The sequence below is a fragment of the Lepisma saccharinum genome, unplaced genomic scaffold (assembly GCF_977018435.1).
Source record: "Lepisma saccharinum unplaced genomic scaffold, izLepSacc3.1 HAP1_SCAFFOLD_250, whole genome shotgun sequence".
Taxonomy (NCBI): domain Eukaryota; kingdom Metazoa; phylum Arthropoda; class Insecta; order Zygentoma; family Lepismatidae; genus Lepisma; species Lepisma saccharinum.
In genome coordinates, this window is record NW_028143016.1 from 434,689 (window position 1) to 454,251 (window position 19,563).

The following is a 19,563-nucleotide window of genomic DNA, read 5'->3' on the forward strand; positions in this document are numbered from 1 at the left end:
ATGCTCTTCATGACACTCCACCCCGTTATTACCATACTCCGTTATCACTGCTCCTCACGCTTTATCTTAATACCTTACCTCCAAATCATCCTAATAGAGACCGCTTCGAGATATATAATGTTGATGAACCTCTTCCGCATATATACCCCACACTCGCCTAATATTCCATACGACCCTGACATCAATCATGACAGGCTTAATAATTTTTTTTTTTTTTTTTTTTCTGCCTCAAATATATAAAATTACACGTTAACTTACGATGCACAGTTTTATTTATTTTTTCACTCAACCACTTTTATTCAAAATACACATAGACCAACAATCGTATTTTCAATCACAAAATCACTAAATATCACTTCCCTTACAGAGGGCGTAACCCTCTAACAGGTAGCTAGCTTGGCTAGCAAGGGAAAAAAAAAAAAAAAAAAAAAAAAAAAAAAAAAAAAAAAAACCAAACCCCATCGCTTCTCGGCCTTTTGGCTAAGATCAAAGTGTAGTATCTGTTCTTATCAGCTTAATTATTAATAACGGGCTACACTTTGATATTTTTTGGCATATACTTAAAAGAGACGGGCCTTGGCTGAACAGTCTCTAACTGCGTATTTTTTGTCTTTTAGCTTATATTCGTGTTTTCTCTGTTATAGTACTTGAAGAAAAGTTGACTGCCATTCAGCAGGTGCCAGCCCTCATCTCGCCGAAATACTCCAGAGGCGTACCATCCAGCGGAGATCCAGCCCCCGTTCTTCCGAGGTTCCAGAGGCGAGCTGGCCCTGACTGGTAGAGGTGGACTGCCATCCAGCAGGGATCCAGCCCCTGTCCCGCCGAAGCTCCTGAGGCGTACCATCCAGCGGGGATCCAGCCCCCGTTCTTCCGAGGTTCCAGAGGCGTGCTGAGGCGTACCATCCAGCGGGTATCCAGCCCCCGTTCTTCCGAGGTTCCAGAGGCGTGCTGAGGCGTACCATCCAGCGGGGTTCCAGCCCCTGTGCCGCCGAAGCTCCAGGGGCGTACCATCCAGCGGGGATTCAGCCCCCGTTCTTCCGAGGTTCCAGAGGTGTGCTGAGGCGTACCATCCAGCGGGGAACCAGCACCCGTATCGCCGAAGCTCTGGAGGAGTACCATCCAGCAGGGAACCAGCCCCTGTCCCGCCGAAGCTCCTGAGGCGTACCATCCAGCGGGGATCCAGCCCCCGTTCTTCCGAGATTCCAGAGGCGTGCTGAGGAGTACCATCCAGCGGGGTTCCAGCCCCTGTGCCGCCGAAGCTCCAGGGGCGTACCATCCAGCGGGGATTCAGCCCCCGTTCTTCCGAGGTTTCAGAGGCGTGCTGAGGCGTACCATCCAGCGGGGAACCAGCACCCGTATCGCCGAAGCTCTGGAGGAGTACCATCCAGCAGGGAGCCAGCCCCCGTTTCGCCGAAGTTTCAGGGACGTGCCAGCCCCTGATAGGAGGGGTGGACTGCCATCCGGCGGGGAGCCAGCTCCGACCATAGGAGGTGGACTGCGATCCAGTGAGGAGCCAGTCCGTGTCATTCTGGGGTGTGTTGCCTAGGTCTGGGGCATACCAGCGAAGGCCGCTTCCAGCAGTGAACTTGCCCTGTCAAGAGATTTGGCCTCTGTTACCTTGAAGACTGCAGCGGGACTTAATGGCGGACTGGACCGGACCGATGATGAAGATCCCATCTTTAAGAGCGGGTATAGTTATCGTTTATAACTAAGAACTATAATATTCTTATTTTGTTGTTCTAATATGTCTGTTAGCTCGTGTCGATCAACAATGGAAGAGGATAGTGTGATTCTTGAAATTCCTCTTCCTTCTACATTTAAATGCACCAAATGCTTTACTAATATTGCTAGTGGCTCTGCCAAAAGGGGTACCTTCGGTGAATATAAAACTCACAATGACCTATATAAACATGTCAAAAAATACCATAAAGGTACTTTGCTGACCTTTAAATGTTCGAAATGTGGGTTACTATTTGACTTATTAAAACAAGGAAAATCACACTTTAAGGTCTGTAAAAGCTCATGTGAAGAGTGTGTTAGTGATAGTCCCCTAGGTGTAGTTGAAGATTTGGTAGTCGAGAATAATGTGACTATTAATGATACTTTAAGCATTACGGGTAATAAAAGCTATGTAGGGATGATCAACGGAAGCTTACTGTTTGAGGACAATAACGAGTTCTTGACTGTTAATGACGATGACGATAACCCGTCTGATACTCATTTGCTTGACAAGGAGAATTTAGTTGTTGCCACCTCTACCCCTATCCCAATTCAAGTTACCGGGATCGAAGGCAATAGCAAAGATATTGCGTTGTGGAGTCGTCCTCTGGACTCTAGTAAACTGGTGACCATCCCAGAAGCCCAGGACATCAGTGATGCTCAGCTGGATGGCTACCTTTCGGACTCTCTAGAGGGACCCATCATCCAGTCGGACCCCAACCCACCAGAATTGAGGCAAGTCACTTATAACGACCATGATGTAGAAACCACGAGTAGCGGAGTTAGGGTCAATGGTGAAAATTTCAGGATTATAAATGAAACATTTGGTTCTAGTACGGATTATGTTTATCCTGATGACTCTAACAATGTGCCTCCCTTTAATGCCCCAGGTGCTCAGACTTACACTGTTGAAGAGACCGGTTTGATTGATTTAGAGTTGGATGTTGTGACCAACTGGGTTTCATCTAGTAATAATTTGGGCTCTAATCAGTGCTCCGAGAGGGCGCATGATATGGATCAGCTGGATGGCTGCCTCTCTGACTCTCTAGAGGGACCCATCATCCAGTCGGACCCCAACCCATCAGAATTGAGGCAAGTCACTTATAACGATCATAATGTAGAAACCACGAGTAGTGGAGTTAGGGTCAATGGTGAAAAGTTCAGGATTATAAATGAAACATTTGGTTCTAGTACGGATAATGTTTATCCTGATGACTCTAACAATGTGTCTCCCTTTAATGCCTCTGGTGTTCAGACTTATACTGTTGAAGAGACCGGTTTGATTGATATAGAGTTGGATGTTGTGACCAACCGGGTCTCATCTAGTAATAATTTGGGCTCTAATCAGTGTTCCGAGAGGGCGCTTGATATGGATTTGAACCTCTCTCTCTCCCCTCTAGCTAATTCTTCACAGGCCACTGCTATTGATCAGACTTTACAGGGGGAAATTATGGTCGTTGACGGAGAGGAATACATAATCCTTGATGAATTTATTGCTGCTCCGGAATCTGCCCCTTTAATTGACCGACCAGCTGACATAAGGAATGACAATGAAATAAAGCTAACCAACTTCCAATCCCATTGGTTGACATTGCTGAGAGAGGCTGTTGATTTTGAAGACTTTGAGGTGACTGTCGATGGTCTTATATTGGCTATGAAACCCAAGTCAAATGAAATTAATCAGCCTCAAAATAATAACAACAGCAGTAGGTCTACTCATACCAGCTATGTACACCCGAGAGCTTATCCTTCTGCCCAAAGATCCAACATTAGAGACGGAAGGTTTAATCGGCGTAATAATGGCCCTAGATTTGATGCTCAGAAGGCTTCCAAAATACAAAAATTATTTAGAGTGAACAAAAAGAAAGCGGTTAACTCCATCCTAAATCAATCCTCACAATATTGTGAGGTTGAAGCTGCCGAGATTCAGAAGCACTTTGAAGATCTCTTTAAAAGTAAAAGGATGGTTAATCTGGACTTACCTGATAATTTAAACTCAGAAGAAGGTAATGAGCCGTCTGACGAGGGTGAGGAAGTGTGTGACGATAACAATGACATGTCTCTCAGACCAATTACTTGCGATGAAGTTAGAAAAAGACTTGGTAAAACTGCAAATACCAGTCCTGGGCCTGATGGGGTTTCTTATGCTGCTCTGAAGAAGTATGATTCGGGCTGTATTGTACTGACATACATCTTTAATAGATGTCTGAACGCGAATCGTATTCCTGCCAGCTGGAAGAAATCAAACACGGTATTAGTTTACAAAAAGGGTGATAAGCAGATCTTGGATAATTGGCGTCCGATTACACTTGGCAACACCATTTCGAAACTTTATGCTGGTGTCATTTCAGATCGAATTTCTCAATTCTGTGAAAGGAATGAAATTCTCTCAGGTGTTCAGAAAGGGTTTCGGCCTTATGAGGGATGTGTTGAGCATAACTTCATTATACAGGCTGCTATCAATGACGCACGGAGAAATAACAAAGAGGTGGTGGTAGCTTGGCTCGACTTGGCGAATGCCTTTAACTCGGTCCCTCATAAGCACATCCTAGATAGCCTACGTAAATTTGGTTTTCCTGATCGTATCTTAACTATCATTAAGGATATGTACTCTAATTCTACCACTCGAATTAGAAGTAGTACTGGGTATACCAAGGACATTCCAATCTCTGCTGGGGTTAAACAGGGCTGTCCTCTTAGCCCTGTCCTTTTTAATATCGCTATGGAGTCTATTATTAGTCAGTTAACTTCTGTTAGTGACTCTCATGGCTACAAACTTCTTGGTGATTCATACTCATGTTTAGCATATGCCGACGACCTAGTCGTCATTGCTAAATCATCCGCTTTGATGCAGGAATTGCTAACCGTAGCTCATAAAACAGCTGATTCCATCGGTTTGAAGTTTAAACCTCCAAAATGCGCATCTTTACATGTCAACTGTAAAGGTAAAAGAAGAGTAGAGGGTTCTACTTTTCTCCTTGGAGGTAACCCTATGAGGGTTCTGAAGGAGGGGGAAATATATTGCTATTTGGGAATCCCGGCAGGTTTCAAATCAAATTCAAGTCCGGATGAAACCCTAATTAAAGCCACGGAAGACCTGCAGAAAATAGATGTTAGTCTTCTTGCCCCGTGGCAAAAAATTGATGCAATAAGGTCCTTCATTTTGCCTCGCTTTCAGCATTCTCTTAGGGGTTCACTTATAATGAAAAAGAACTTCAGAGAAATTGACTCGGCTTTGAAGCGACTGGTTAAGAAGTGGCTTAACTTGCCAGCTCGGGCTAGTCCCGAAATAGTTTTTATGTCCACGGATAAGGGTGGTGCTGGCATTCTGCCCCTGAGTGAACTGGTTGATATTTCGGGCATTGTCCGTGCATATAGATTGCTGACGACTCCTGATGTGAATGTCCAAAGAGTGGCATTGGGTGAATTGAAGAGTGTGGTAAGAAGGAAAATTAGGAAGGATCCCTCATGGTCTGAGTTGACTGATTACTTGAATGGCAGGAATGATGAGGAGTTTTCCAGAGATGGAGGTGATACTTCTTCTACCTGGTCCTACTGCAGAAAGTCAACTGTGTTACTGAAGAAGCAATTCAACATTGAATGGTCGTTCAATAACAACAGAAATTCCCTGGAGATTAGATTTACTTGTCCCTCTAGTGGAAACAAAATAATTGTTGATGAATCTTCACGTGGCTATTTACAATCAATGCTCAGAAAAGCTGCTCAAGAGTTTTACTTGGTTAAAATCAAAAAGAAGCCTGACCAAGGAAAAGTAATGGACATTTCTTCAGCCTCCTACTTCTCCAATCACTTTGTTAGGGAGGGTAAATATACCCGCTTTGCAGATTGGAGATTTATACACCAGGCTCGTCTGGGAACCGTAAAATTAAATGGTACTACTAGATACGGACAAGGAGATAAAAGGTGTAGGCGATGTGGGTACGCTGTCGAAACTTTGCCTCATGTGATCAACCACTGCAGACTTCATTCTGCTGCATGGCAGCTGCGCCACAATGCAATTCAAGAGCGTATAGCTAAAGCGATTGCATCCAAATTCTCCATCATTAATATTAATAAAAGAGTTGAGGGGTGCAATAGCACACTAAGGCCTGACATAGTTGCATATTCTAATGAGAAAAAGTCGTGTCACATTGTGGATGTAGCTGTACCATTTGACAACAGGAAGGAATCTCTTGAAGCTGTTCGAATGCTTAAACAACTAAAATACGAATCGCTTGCTGACCAACTTATTGCAAAAGGGTGGCGGGTCACATGTGATGCTCTAGTTGTTGGAGCCCTTGGAACATGGGACCCGGCCAACGATAGTATTATTAGAGCATTGGGCATTAGTGATAGATACTCAGGCCTAATGAAGAGGCTTATTGTGAGCGACACTATTAAATGGTCCAGGGATATTTTTATTGAGCATATAACAGGGGCTAGACAGTACTAAGATTTTACCTTCCTACCTGTTGAACTCTTGAAGTATAATTACTGACGATTTCATTAACTGGTGACTTGTTTTGTGTAAGTAGTAGTAGATTGACTTTACCAGTCTTAAACCTGATATGACCTATATCCTACCGAGCATGTTACCGGGAAGCTGTAATATTGGACTGGCCCTGTAGGATATTAATGTTAGCCTTTTGTTTTATCTTGGCCAATCGGTTATTAATGAATTATATGCTAATAAATGTAAATTAGCTATATTTTAAATATTGTAAGCGGCCTTACTGATTAAGGGTTGTTTGAATATTTCAAGTAGTGGACCTATAACTTTTATATAATTTTAATTATAATTTAACGTTTGTATATTATTATATGTCCATGGCATGATTGAATTTTTATTTGGTTAAAGGCCACTATATTCATTTAATTATTGGATTATATTCTGCTCAAAGTCTATGCAACTGCAAATCATATTGTATTTTATTTGTTTTTCGGTGTCTTTGAGTTTATTATCTACTTGTGAATTTCCACTTATTGTGTTATAAATGAATTGTATGCAATGAATGCAAATTTACTTTATTTAATGATGTAAACTGCCTTTATGATGAACAGTCGTATGATTATTGTATTTTAAATTGAGTGATCCTATATCATAGGATGGAGGATAGTCATTTACTAATGGCTCTGTAATTATTGTATGTCAAACTAAGTAGAGTTATTATCGTGATTATACGTTACTTAATATTCTGGATTAATTTTTTAGAAATATATTCACCTGACACATGACTCTTATGGTTATCATACGGCCAATTTGTTATGTATATGGTCCCGCAACGATATATCTAATGCTGTACACTTATGCAATTGCTAATTCTTATTGGTTTTAACTTGCCTTTAGTGTTTTTGAATATTTGATCTAAGGTTGAAGTCTCGCTTGCTTATTTTATGGTTGTATCTTATGAGATTATTTAGTATAGCATACGTTGTCATCTTTGAAGATTGACAAATTTAACTCCTAGTTGTAGTGGGGTTAATGTTCATATGTTAAATTTGAACTATTTAAGCGTATGAGGCATAAACTCAAATGGTTTATGAATATTTAGCGATACTCATATTGGTTATACTGGATATGTTATGAATTGATGACGTAGTTAATGAACTTGAACTTGATCTTCTAATTCAATAATTGATTTGTATTTTACAATACCTGATTTTGATTGGATTTTATAACTCTGTTCTAATATTATGTCTATACTGCCAGCTAAGGCTGTGCAACTTGAAATCTCATTTTAAAATAGGTGAGCTGTATATTCTGAACTTCGTTCAGCATTTTCTGTAATAAAGTTTTTTTTATCTGTTCTTATCAGCTTAATATCTGATACGACCTGCATTGCAGGTCCAGTATATTAAACTGATTTTTGGAAACAGGTGAGGCGGTCGTGGCTTGCCACACCCTCACCACCTGTCGGCCCGGCATTGCAGTACAGTCGGGAACGGCAGACCTTATCGAATGCAAAAAAAAACGATTAACCCAAAAATGTGTTTAATATTTTGGATTTCTGCAATGTCAATTGATCGGATATTTAGTTGACTACAGAACATGCGACATTTCCATTGAAAAGCTTACTCTACTTCTTTCACTTCCCTTTACGTCGCGTTACTACCATTTCGGATAATCGCGACGATGGATAGCAGGATGGAACATTTTCTATATTTCCAACTTCCCTCTCTTCGTAACGCTTAACACTGACCACTCCAGCACAGAGGCTCGCCCACACATGAACCATGTCCTCGATTTCTCTAGGTAATTTCCAATGTTCATTTGTCACTTTAGGTAAGGCGATTCACACATGCACACCACTCAAATTGCCCTCTCTGTGCCTATCTTTCTTTCATATCACTTTTCTCCACAACCTTTCGCAATGCTCAATACAGCGTCACAGCTTGTCTCCCGTTCGTTTAAACCCGTACCGAGGCATTCACGGTGTGTGCAACAGGCACCTTTTCGGTGTCAAATGGGAACAATTTCGTTTCGCGAAATGTATCCACTTCTGCAATTTTACACTTTTTCCTCCTCATGTGGCCTCTTTTCTATTTCTGCAATACACACACTTATATTAAAAGGTATTACGTAAACCCACATGCGTTGCTTTTTAGTTGTACACTGCGAAACTAGAGTCAAGTTGGGCCAATGCTACCTACATTCCCCGATGGCCGCATTTCATTCTATTTACTGCGATCCAGAAATATTAGCAGCTTGGGCGTCCAATGGCGGGAAACCAGTGACGACTCTACGATCGTGCGCCAGTGAGGGAAAATCCACGCTGCGCGAGGGAATTTCTCAGAGCACCGGAAACGGAACCTGTTTTCTAGCCATTGGTATAAGTACCTGGCCCTCAAAAAGTGTCACTCCAGATCACTTCCTTTCCTCACCCTGACAAATTGTGGTGCATATCGGCAAATCTCAGACATCAATTAAATGTGTCCTTCTGGCCTGCGTTTAAATACATGTTCATTTGTGATCAGAAATCTTGTGATCAATCTGCAGGGTCAACGGAACTGTGACTCCCACGGCCAGGTAAGCTGTTGTTCACGTACATTTTTACACTTTTTGCACCAAACCCCATCGCTTCTCGGCCTTTTGGCTAAGATCAAAGTGTAGTATCTGTTCTTAAATTAAAGCTCTTGCATCTAATCGCTACAATGTCAGTGTCAATAAAAGAGTGGAAGGGTGTAACAGCTTGCTCAGACCTGACCTTGTAATCAGATCTCCAGTTGGCAAAACATGCCATATCATCGACATAGCAGTACCCTTTGAAAACAGGAAGGAAGCATTAGAGGCGGTTCGGATGATTAAACAGCTAAAGTACGAACCGCTTGCTGATGAACTTGCTAGTCAGGGGTGGCGAGTTACTTGTGATGCCTTGGTTGTTGGAGCTCTGGGATCATGGGACCCAGCAAATGATAGTATCATTAGGGCTTTGGGTATTAGCGACAGGTATGCGGGCCTGATGAAAAAATTGATGGTAAGGGACACCATCAAATGGTCTCGCGACATATTCATTGAACATATCACCGGATCAAGGCAATACCAGGAGGCCTGAGTGGCGATGTTAATTATATTAGATAAGAATTTGCTCAACTTGATTTATGTAACTGGAGCTTATTTTGGCTCCACCAAATTTGCTATTATATTTTGAATTTGATACTTTGTGTACGGTGAACCTTATTGAGTTATATGTTCACTGTTTTTATTGTATTTAATGTTAATATTTATGGCCTTTGAGTAATTTTGACAAGGGATTTAGATTGGTCACATTGACATTGATATGGAGTATTACTGATGTGATTTTTAATGAATGGTTTAATCATGTAATTGTGAACTGCCTAATTGCAATGGATTGAAATTTGTTATCTATTTCACCAATGCTTCTACTAGAATGATTATCTAGGATGAGAAATTAGACATTTTATTCTTGAATGAGCTGTTATAATTATTAGAATCATTGTGCAATGAAGTTGCTAATTTGTTGAGCTGAACCTATTATTTTCTGAATTTGCTATTGTATATTCTGTGATTTTATATGCTTATACGTACATAACATTTAAATTTGACACTATGGCCTTTGACAAAAACATTAATTTGACTTGACCAAACTTGCTATTATAGTTTGAACTCGCAACGGTGTGTATGGTAATCTTTATTAACTTATATGTACATTAATTCTATTGTGTTTTTATGGTCTTTGATGTCATTTTGACAATCAACTTAATTGAGCCATATTGATATTGAAATGGAGTATAATTGATGGAATTTTTTAATGAATTGATTTAATCAGGTAATTGTGATCTGCCTAATGGTAATAGACTAAAATCTGTTATCTATTTTACTTATGTTTTTTTTTACATGAATGACTATTTAGGATGTGCCACTGGGCATTTCATTATTAAAAGAACTGCAATATACATTAAGAATTATTTTTGTGAAAACAAGGATGTTACCATGACATCGAAATTAGGTTATGAATTTGTGCAATGTTACCTATTGAGATTGTAGCTCAATTTGACTCTGTTGATCTCCTTACTTTACTTTGCATCTGGAAATTTATATATTGTGATTTTTATTGGTTTATATGTGCATTGGCCCTATAATTTTATTATTGCCTGTTTCATCTATGTTTTGGCAAGATCAGCCATCAAAGATGTGCAACTTATTATTTCATTTTTTAAATGTATTGTAAACTAAAAATGAACGCCATCAATGATGTGCAATTTGTCTATTTTCTATCTTAAATGTACTGTAATCTGGAGCATTTTCTTGAATAAAAGTTTTAATCTGTTCTTATCAGCTTAATATCTGATACGACCTGCATTGCAGGTCCAGTATATTAAACTGATTTTTGGAAACAGGTGAGGCGGTCGTGGCTTGCCACACCCTCACCACCTGTCGGCCCGGCATTGCAGTACAGTCGGGAACGGCAGACCTTATCGAATGCAAAAAAAAACGATTAACCCAAAAATGTGTTTAATATTTTGGATTTCTGCAATGTCAATTGATCGGATATTTAGTTGACTACAGAACATGCGACATTTCCATTGAAAAGCTTACTCTACTTCTTTCACTTCCCTTTACGTCGCGTTACTACCATTTCGGATAATCGCGACGATGGATAGCAGGATGGAACATTTTCTATATTTCCAACTTCCCTCTCTTCGTAACGCTTAACACTGACCACTCCAGCACAGAGGCTCGCCCACACATGAACCATGTCCTCGATTTCTCTAGGTAATTTCCAATGTTCATTTGTCACTTTAGGTAAGGCGATTCACACATGCACACCACTCAAATTGCCCTCTCTGTGCCTATCTTTCTTTCATATCACTTTTCTCCACAACCTTTCGCAATGCTCAATACAGCGTCACAGCTTGTCTCCCGTTCGTTTAAACCCGTACCGAGGCATTCACGGTGTGTGCAACAGGCACCTTTTCGGTGTCAAATGGGAACAATTTCGTTTCGCGAAATGTATCCACTTCTGCAATTTTACACTTTTTCCTCCTCATGTGGCCTCTTTTCTATTTCTGCAATACACACACTTATATTAAAAGGTATTACGTAAACCCACATGCGTTGCTTTTTAGTTGTACACTGCGAAACTAGAGTCAAGTTGGGCCAATGCTACCTACATTCCCCGATGGCCGCATTTCATTCTATTTACTGCGATCCAGAAATATTAGCAGCTTGGGCGTCCAATGGCGGGAAACCAGTGACGACTCTACGATCGTGCGCCAGTGAGGGAAAATCCACGCTGCGCGAGGGAATTTCTCAGAGCACCGGAAACGGAACCTGTTTTCTAGCCATTGGTATAAGTACCTGGCCCTCAAAAAGTGTCACTCCAGATCACTTCCTTTCCTCACCCTGACAAATTGTGGTGCATATCGGCAAATCTCAGACATCAATTAAATGTGTCCTTCTGGCCTGCGTTTAAATACATGTTCATTTGTGATCAGAAATCTTGTGATCAATCTGCAGGGTCAACGGAACTGTGACTCCCACGGCCAGGTAAGCTGTTGTTCACGTACATTTTTACACTTTTTGCACCAAACCCCATCGCTTCTCGGCCTTTTGGCTAAGATCAAAGTGTAGTATCTGTTCTTATCAGCTTAATATCTGATACGACCTGCATTGCAGGTCCAGTATATTAAACTGATTTTTGGAAACAGGTGAGGCGGTCGTGGCTTGCCACACCCTCACCACCTGTCGGCCCGGCATTGCAGTACAGTCGGGAACGGCAGACCTTATCGAATGCAAAAAAAAACGATTAACCCAAAAATGTGTTTAATATTTTGGATTTCTGCAATGTCAATTGATCGGATATTTAGTTGACTACAGAACATGCGACATTTCCATTGAAAAGCTTACTCTACTTCTTTCACTTCCCTTTACGTCGCGTTACTACCATTTCGGATAATCGCGACGATGGATAGCAGGATGGAACATTTTCTATATTTCCAACTTCCCTCTCTTCGTAACGCTTAACACTGACCACTCCAGCACAGAGGCTCGCCCACACATGAACCATGTCCTCGATTTCTCTAGGTAATTTCCAATGTTCATTTGTCACTTTAGGTAAGGCGATTCACACATGCACACCACTCAAATTGCCCTCTCTGTGCCTATCTTTCTTTCATATCACTTTTCTCCACAACCTTTCGCAATGCTCAATACAGCGTCACAGCTTGTCTCCCGTTCGTTTAAACCCGTACCGAGGCATTCACGGTGTGTGCAACAGGCACCTTTTCGGTGTCAAATGGGAACAATTTCGTTTCGCGAAATGTATCCACTTCTGCAATTTTACACTTTTTCCTCCTCATGTGGCCTCTTTTCTATTTCTGCAATACACACACTTATATTAAAAGGTATTACGTAAACCCACATGCGTTGCTTTTTAGTTGTACACTGCGAAACTAGAGTCAAGTTGGGCCAATGCTACCTACATTCCCCGATGGCCGCATTTCATTCTATTTACTGCGATCCAGAAATATTAGCAGCTTGGGCGTCCAATGGCGGGAAACCAGTGACGACTCTACGATCGTGCGCCAGTGAGGGAAAATCCACGCTGCGCGAGGGAATTTCTCAGAGCACCGGAAACGGAACCTGTTTTCTAGCCATTGGTATAAGTACCTGGCCCTCAAAAAGTGTCACTCCAGATCACTTCCTTTCCTCACCCTGACAAATTGTGGTGCATATCGGCAAATCTCAGACATCAATTAAATGTGTCCTTCTGGCCTGCGTTTAAATACATGTTCATTTGTGATCAGAAATCTTGTGATCAATCTGCAGGGTCAACGGAACTGTGACTCCCACGGCCAGGTAAGCTGTTGTTCACGTACATTTTTACACTTTTTGCACCAAACCCCATCGCTTCTCGGCCTTTTGGCTAAGATCAAAGTGTAGTATCTGTTCTTATCAGCTTAATATCTGATACGACCTGCATTGCAGGTCCAGTATATTAAACTGATTTTTGGAAACAGGTGAGGCGGTCGTGGCTTGCCACACCCTCACCACCTGTCGGCCCGGCATTGCAGTACAGTCGGGAACGGCAGACCTTATCGAATGCAAAAAAAAACGATTAACCCAAAAATGTGTTTAATATTTTGGATTTCTGCAATGTCAATTGATCGGATATTTAGTTGACTACAGAACATGCGACATTTCCATTGAAAAGCTTACTCTACTTCTTTCACTTCCCTTTACGTCGCGTTACTACCATTTCGGATAATCGCGACGATGGATAGCAGGATGGAACATTTTCTATATTTCCAACTTCCCTCTCTTCGTAACGCTTAACACTGACCACTCCAGCACAGAGGCTCGCCCACACATGAACCATGTCCTCGATTTCTCTAGGTAATTTCCAATGTTCATTTGTCACTTTAGGTAAGGCGATTCACACATGCACACCACTCAAATTGCCCTCTCTGTGCCTATCTTTCTTTCATATCACTTTTCTCCACAACCTTTCGCAATGCTCAATACAGCGTCACAGCTTGTCTCCCGTTCGTTTAAACCCGTACCGAGGCATTCACGGTGTGTGCAACAGGCACCTTTTCGGTGTCAAATGGGAACAATTTCGTTTCGCGAAATGTATCCACTTCTGCAATTTTACACTTTTTCCTCCTCATGTGGCCTCTTTTCTATTTCTGCAATACACACACTTATATTAAAAGGTATTACGTAAACCCACATGCGTTGCTTTTTAGTTGTACACTGCGAAACTAGAGTCAAGTTGGGCCAATGCTACCTACATTCCCCGATGGCCGCATTTCATTCTATTTACTGCGATCCAGAAATATTAGCAGCTTGGGCGTCCAATGGCGGGAAACCAGTGACGACTCTACGATCGTGCGCCAGTGAGGGAAAATCCACGCTGCGCGAGGGAATTTCTCAGAGCACCGGAAACGGAACCTGTTTTCTAGCCATTGGTATAAGTACCTGGCCCTCAAAAAGTGTCACTCCAGATCACTTCCTTTCCTCACCCTGACAAATTGTGGTGCATATCGGCAAATCTCAGACATCAATTAAATGTGTCCTTCTGGCCTGCGTTTAAATACATGTTCATTTGTGATCAGAAATCTTGTGATCAATCTGCAGGGTCAACGGAACTGTGACTCCCACGGCCAGGTAAGCTGTTGTTCACGTACATTTTTACACTTTTTGCACCAAACCCCATCGCTTCTCGGCCTTTTGGCTAAGATCAAAGTGTAGTATCTGTTCTTATCAGCTTAATATCTGATACGACCTGCATTGCAGGTCCAGTATATTAAACTGATTTTTGGAAACAGGTGAGGCGGTCGTGGCTTGCCACACCCTCACCACCTGTCGGCCCGGCATTGCAGTACAGTCGGGAACGGCAGACCTTATCGAATGCAAAAAAAAACGATTAACCCAAAAATGTGTTTAATATTTTGGATTTCTGCAATGTCAATTGATCGGATATTTAGTTGACTACAGAACATGCGACATTTCCATTGAAAAGCTTACTCTACTTCTTTCACTTCCCTTTACGTCGCGTTACTACCATTTCGGATAATCGCGACGATGGATAGCAGGATGGAACATTTTCTATATTTCCAACTTCCCTCTCTTCGTAACGCTTAACACTGACCACTCCAGCACAGAGGCTCGCCCACACATGAACCATGTCCTCGATTTCTCTAGGTAATTTCCAATGTTCATTTGTCACTTTAGGTAAGGCGATTCACACATGCACACCACTCAAATTGCCCTCTCTGTGCCTATCTTTCTTTCATATCACTTTTCTCCACAACCTTTCGCAATGCTCAATACAGCGTCACAGCTTGTCTCCCGTTCGTTTAAACCCGTACCGAGGCATTCACGGTGTGTGCAACAGGCACCTTTTCGGTGTCAAATGGGAACAATTTCGTTTCGCGAAATGTATCCACTTCTGCAATTTTACACTTTTTCCTCCTCATGTGGCCTCTTTTCTATTTCTGCAATACACACACTTATATTAAAAGGTATTACGTAAACCCACATGCGTTGCTTTTTAGTTGTACACTGCGAAACTAGAGTCAAGTTGGGCCAATGCTACCTACATTCCCCGATGGCCGCATTTCATTCTATTTACTGCGATCCAGAAATATTAGCAGCTTGGGCGTCCAATGGCGGGAAACCAGTGACGACTCTACGATCGTGCGCCAGTGAGGGAAAATCCACGCTGCGCGAGGGAATTTCTCAGAGCACCGGAAACGGAACCTGTTTTCTAGCCATTGGTATAAGTACCTGGCCCTCAAAAAGTGTCACTCCAGATCACTTCCTTTCCTCACCCTGACAAATTGTGGTGCATATCGGCAAATCTCAGACATCAATTAAATGTGTCCTTCTGGCCTGCGTTTAAATACATGTTCATTTGTGATCAGAAATCTTGTGATCAATCTGCAGGGTCAACGGAACTGTGACTCCCACGGCCAGGTAAGCTGTTGTTCACGTACATTTTTACACTTTTTGCACCAAACCCCATCGCTTCTCGGCCTTTTGGCTAAGATCAAAGTGTAGTATCTGTTCTTATCAGCTTAATATCTGATACGACCTGCATTGCAGGTCCAGTATATTAAACTGATTTTTGGAAACAGGTGAGGCGGTCGTGGCTTGCCACACCCTCACCACCTGTCGGCCCGGCATTGCAGTACAGTCGGGAACGGCAGACCTTATCGAATGCAAAAAAAAACGATTAACCCAAAAATGTGTTTAATATTTTGGATTTCTGCAATGTCAATTGATCGGATATTTAGTTGACTACAGAACATGCGACATTTCCATTGAAAAGCTTACTCTACTTCTTTCACTTCCCTTTACGTCGCGTTACTACCATTTCGGATAATCGCGACGATGGATAGCAGGATGGAACATTTTCTATATTTCCAACTTCCCTCTCTTCGTAACGCTTAACACTGACCACTCCAGCACAGAGGCTCGCCCACACATGAACCATGTCCTCGATTTCTCTAGGTAATTTCCAATGTTCATTTGTCACTTTAGGTAAGGCGATTCACACATGCACACCACTCAAATTGCCCTCTCTGTGCCTATCTTTCTTTCATATCACTTTTCTCCACAACCTTTCGCAATGCTCAATACAGCGTCACAGCTTGTCTCCCGTTCGTTTAAACCCGTACCGAGGCATTCACGGTGTGTGCAACAGGCACCTTTTCGGTGTCAAATGGGAACAATTTCGTTTCGCGAAATGTATCCACTTCTGCAATTTTACACTTTTTCCTCCTCATGTGGCCTCTTTTCTATTTCTGCAATACACACACTTATATTAAAAGGTATTACGTAAACCCACATGCGTTGCTTTTTAGTTGTACACTGCGAAACTAGAGTCAAGTTGGGCCAATGCTACCTACATTCCCCGATGGCCGCATTTCATTCTATTTACTGCGATCCAGAAATATTAGCAGCTTGGGCGTCCAATGGCGGGAAACCAGTGACGACTCTACGATCGTGCGCCAGTGAGGGAAAATCCACGCTGCGCGAGGGAATTTCTCAGAGCACCGGAAACGGAACCTGTTTTCTAGCCATTGGTATAAGTACCTGGCCCTCAAAAAGTGTCACTCCAGATCACTTCCTTTCCTCACCCTGACAAATTGTGGTGCATATCGGCAAATCTCAGACATCAATTAAATGTGTCCTTCTGGCCTGCGTTTAAATACATGTTCATTTGTGATCAGAAATCTTGTGATCAATCTGCAGGGTCAACGGAACTGTGACTCCCACGGCCAGGTAAGCTGTTGTTCACGTACATTTTTACACTTTTTGCACCAAACCCCATCGCTTCTCGGCCTTTTGGCTAAGATCAAAGTGTAGTATCTGTTCTTATCAAAGAACTTCAGAGAAATTGACTCGGCTTTGAAGCGACTGGTTAAGAAGTGGCTTAACTTGCCAGCTCGGGCTAGTCCCGAAATAGTTTTTATGTCCACGGATAAGGGTGGTGCTGGCATTCTGCCCCTGAGTGAACTGGTTGATATTTCGGGCATTGTCCGTGCATATAGATTGCTGACGACTCCTGATGTGAATGTCCAAAGAGTGGCATTGGGTGAATTGAAGAGTGTGGTAAGAAGGAAAATTAGGAAGGATCCCTCATGGTCTGAGTTGACTGATTACTTGAATGGCAGGAATGATGAGGAGTTTTCCAGAGATGGAGGTGATACTTCTTCTACCTGGTCCTACTGCAGAAAGTCAACTGTGTTACTGAAGAAGCAATTCAACATTGAATGGTCGTTCAATAACAACAGAAATTCCCTGGAGATTAGATTTACTTGTCCCTCTAGTGGAAACAAAATAATTGTTGATGAATCTTCACGTGGCTATTTACAATCAATGCTCAGAAAAGCTGCTCAAGAGTTTTACTTGGTTAAAATCAAAAAGAAGCCTGACCAAGGAAAAGTAATGGACATTTCTTCAGCCTCCTACTTCTCCAATCACTTTGTTAGGGAGGGTAAATATACCCGCTTTGCAGATTGGAGATTTATACACCAGGCTCGTCTGGGAACCGTAAAATTAAATGGTACTACTAGATACGGACAAGGAGATAAAAGGTGTAGGCGATGTGGGTACGCTGTCGAAACTTTGCCTCATGTGATCAACCACTGCAGACTTCATTCTGCTGCATGGCAGCTGCGCCACAATGCAATTCAAGAGCGTATAGCTAAAGCGATTGCATCCAAATTCTCCATCATTAATATTAATAAAAGAGTTGAGGGGTGCAATAGCACACTAAGGCCTGACATAGTTGCATATTCTAATGAGAAAAAGTCGTGTCACATTGTGGATGTAGCTGTACCATTTGACAACAGGAAGGAATCTCTTGAAGCTGTTCGAATGCTTAAACAACTAAAATACGAATCGCTTGCTGACCAACTTATTGCAAAAGGGTGGCGGGTCACATGTGATGCTCTAGTTGTTGGAGCCCTTGGAACATGGGACCCGGCCAACGATAGTATTATTAGAGCATTGGGCATTAGTGATCGATACTCAGGCCTAATGAAGAGGCTTATTGTGAGCGACACTATTAAATGGTCCAGGGATATTTTTATTGAGCATATAACAGGGGCTAGACAGTACTAAGATTTTACCTTCCTACCTGTTGAACTCTTGAAGTATAATTACTGACGATTTCATTAACTGGTGACTTGTTTTGTGTAAGTAGTAGTAGATTGACTTTACCAGTCTTAAACCTGATATGACCTATATCCTACCGAGCATGTTACCGGGAAGCTGTAATATTGGACTGGCCCTGTAGGATATTAATGTTAGCCTTTTGTTTTATCTTGGCCAATCGGTTATTAATGAATTATATGCTAATAAATGTAAATTAGCTATATTTTAAATATTGTAAGCGGCCTTACTGATTAAGGGTTGTTTGAATATTTCAAGTAGTGGACCTATAACTTTTATATAATTTTAATTATAATTTAACGTTTGTATATTATTATATGTCCATGGCATGATTGAATTTTATTTGGTTAAAGGCCACTATATTCATTTAATTATTGGATTATATTCTGCTCAAAGTCTATGCAACTGCAAATCATATTGTATTTTATTTGTTTTTCGGTGTCTTTGAGTTTATTATCTACTTGTGAATTTCCACTTATTGTGTTATAAATGAATTGTATGCAATGAATGCAAATTTACTTTATTTAATGATGTAAACTGCCTTTATGATGAACAGTCGTATGATTATTGTATTTTAAATTGAGTGATCCTATATCATAGGATGGAGGATAGTCATTTACTAATGGCTCTGTAATTATTGTATGTCAAACTAAGTAGAGTTATTATCGTGATTATACGTTACTTAATATTCTGGATTAATTTTTTAGAAATATATTCACCTGACACATGACTCTTATGGTTATCATACGGCCAATTTGTTATGTATATGGTCCCGCAACGATATATCTAATGCTGTACACTTATGCAATTGCTAAATCTTATTGGTTTTAACTTGCCTTTAGTGTTTTTGAATATTTGATCTAAGGTTGAAGTCTCGCTTGCTTATTTTATGGTTGTATCTTATGAGATTATTTAGTATAGCATACGTTGTCATCTTTGAAGATTGACAAATTTAACTCCTAGTTGTAGTGGGGTTAATGTTCATATGTTAAATTTGAACTATTTAAGCGTATGAGGCATAAACTCAAATGGTTTATGAATATTTAGTGATACTCATATTGGTTATACTGGATATGTTATGAATTGATGACGTAGTTAATGAACTTGAACTTGATCTTCTAATTCAATAATTGATTTGTATTTTACAATACCTGATTTTGATTGGATTTTATAACTCTGTTCTAATATTATGTCTA

At 41.3% G+C, this 19,563-nt stretch overlaps 1 protein-coding gene, 6 non-coding genes and 3 pseudogenes across 7 annotated transcripts; all 10 read left to right on the top strand.

Moving 5' to 3' along the window:
* Positions 1-460: 460 nt before the first annotated feature.
* Positions 461-565, top strand: LOC145982557 (U2 spliceosomal RNA; annotated as a pseudogene).
* A 6,919-nt stretch (positions 566-7,484) lies between these two features.
* LOC145982614 (U2 spliceosomal RNA) lies at positions 7,485-7,675 on the top strand. The gene has a single exon (XR_014441114.1). It is a non-coding gene; the product is annotated as a U2 spliceosomal RNA (small nuclear RNA).
* Positions 7,676-8,793: 1,118 nt separating this feature from the next.
* Positions 8,794-8,942, top strand: LOC145982571 (U2 spliceosomal RNA; annotated as a pseudogene).
* A 1,523-nt stretch (positions 8,943-10,465) lies between these two features.
* Positions 10,466-10,657, top strand: LOC145982618 (U2 spliceosomal RNA). Its single transcript, XR_014441118.1, has one exon. It is a non-coding gene; the product is annotated as a U2 spliceosomal RNA (small nuclear RNA).
* Positions 10,658-11,775: 1,118 nt separating this feature from the next.
* Positions 11,776-11,968, top strand: LOC145982580 (U2 spliceosomal RNA). Its single transcript, XR_014441082.1, has one exon. It is a non-coding gene; the product is annotated as a U2 spliceosomal RNA (small nuclear RNA).
* Positions 11,969-13,086: 1,118 nt separating this feature from the next.
* On the top strand, positions 13,087-13,279 carry LOC145982583 (U2 spliceosomal RNA). The gene has a single exon (XR_014441084.1). It is a non-coding gene; the product is annotated as a U2 spliceosomal RNA (small nuclear RNA).
* A 1,118-nt stretch (positions 13,280-14,397) lies between these two features.
* Positions 14,398-14,590, top strand: LOC145982584 (U2 spliceosomal RNA). The gene has a single exon (XR_014441085.1). It is a non-coding gene; the product is annotated as a U2 spliceosomal RNA (small nuclear RNA).
* Positions 14,591-15,708: 1,118 nt separating this feature from the next.
* LOC145982585 (U2 spliceosomal RNA) lies at positions 15,709-15,901 on the top strand. Its single transcript, XR_014441086.1, has one exon. It is a non-coding gene; the product is annotated as a U2 spliceosomal RNA (small nuclear RNA).
* A 1,118-nt stretch (positions 15,902-17,019) lies between these two features.
* LOC145982568 (U2 spliceosomal RNA) lies at positions 17,020-17,248 on the top strand (annotated as a pseudogene).
* LOC145982548 (uncharacterized) lies at positions 17,162-18,316 on the top strand. The gene has a single exon (XM_083116003.1). It carries the CDS (start codon positions 17,162-17,164, stop codon positions 18,314-18,316), a length of 1,155 nt encoding a protein of 384 aa, XP_082972129.1.
* The last annotated feature ends 1,247 nt before the right edge of the window (positions 18,317-19,563 follow it).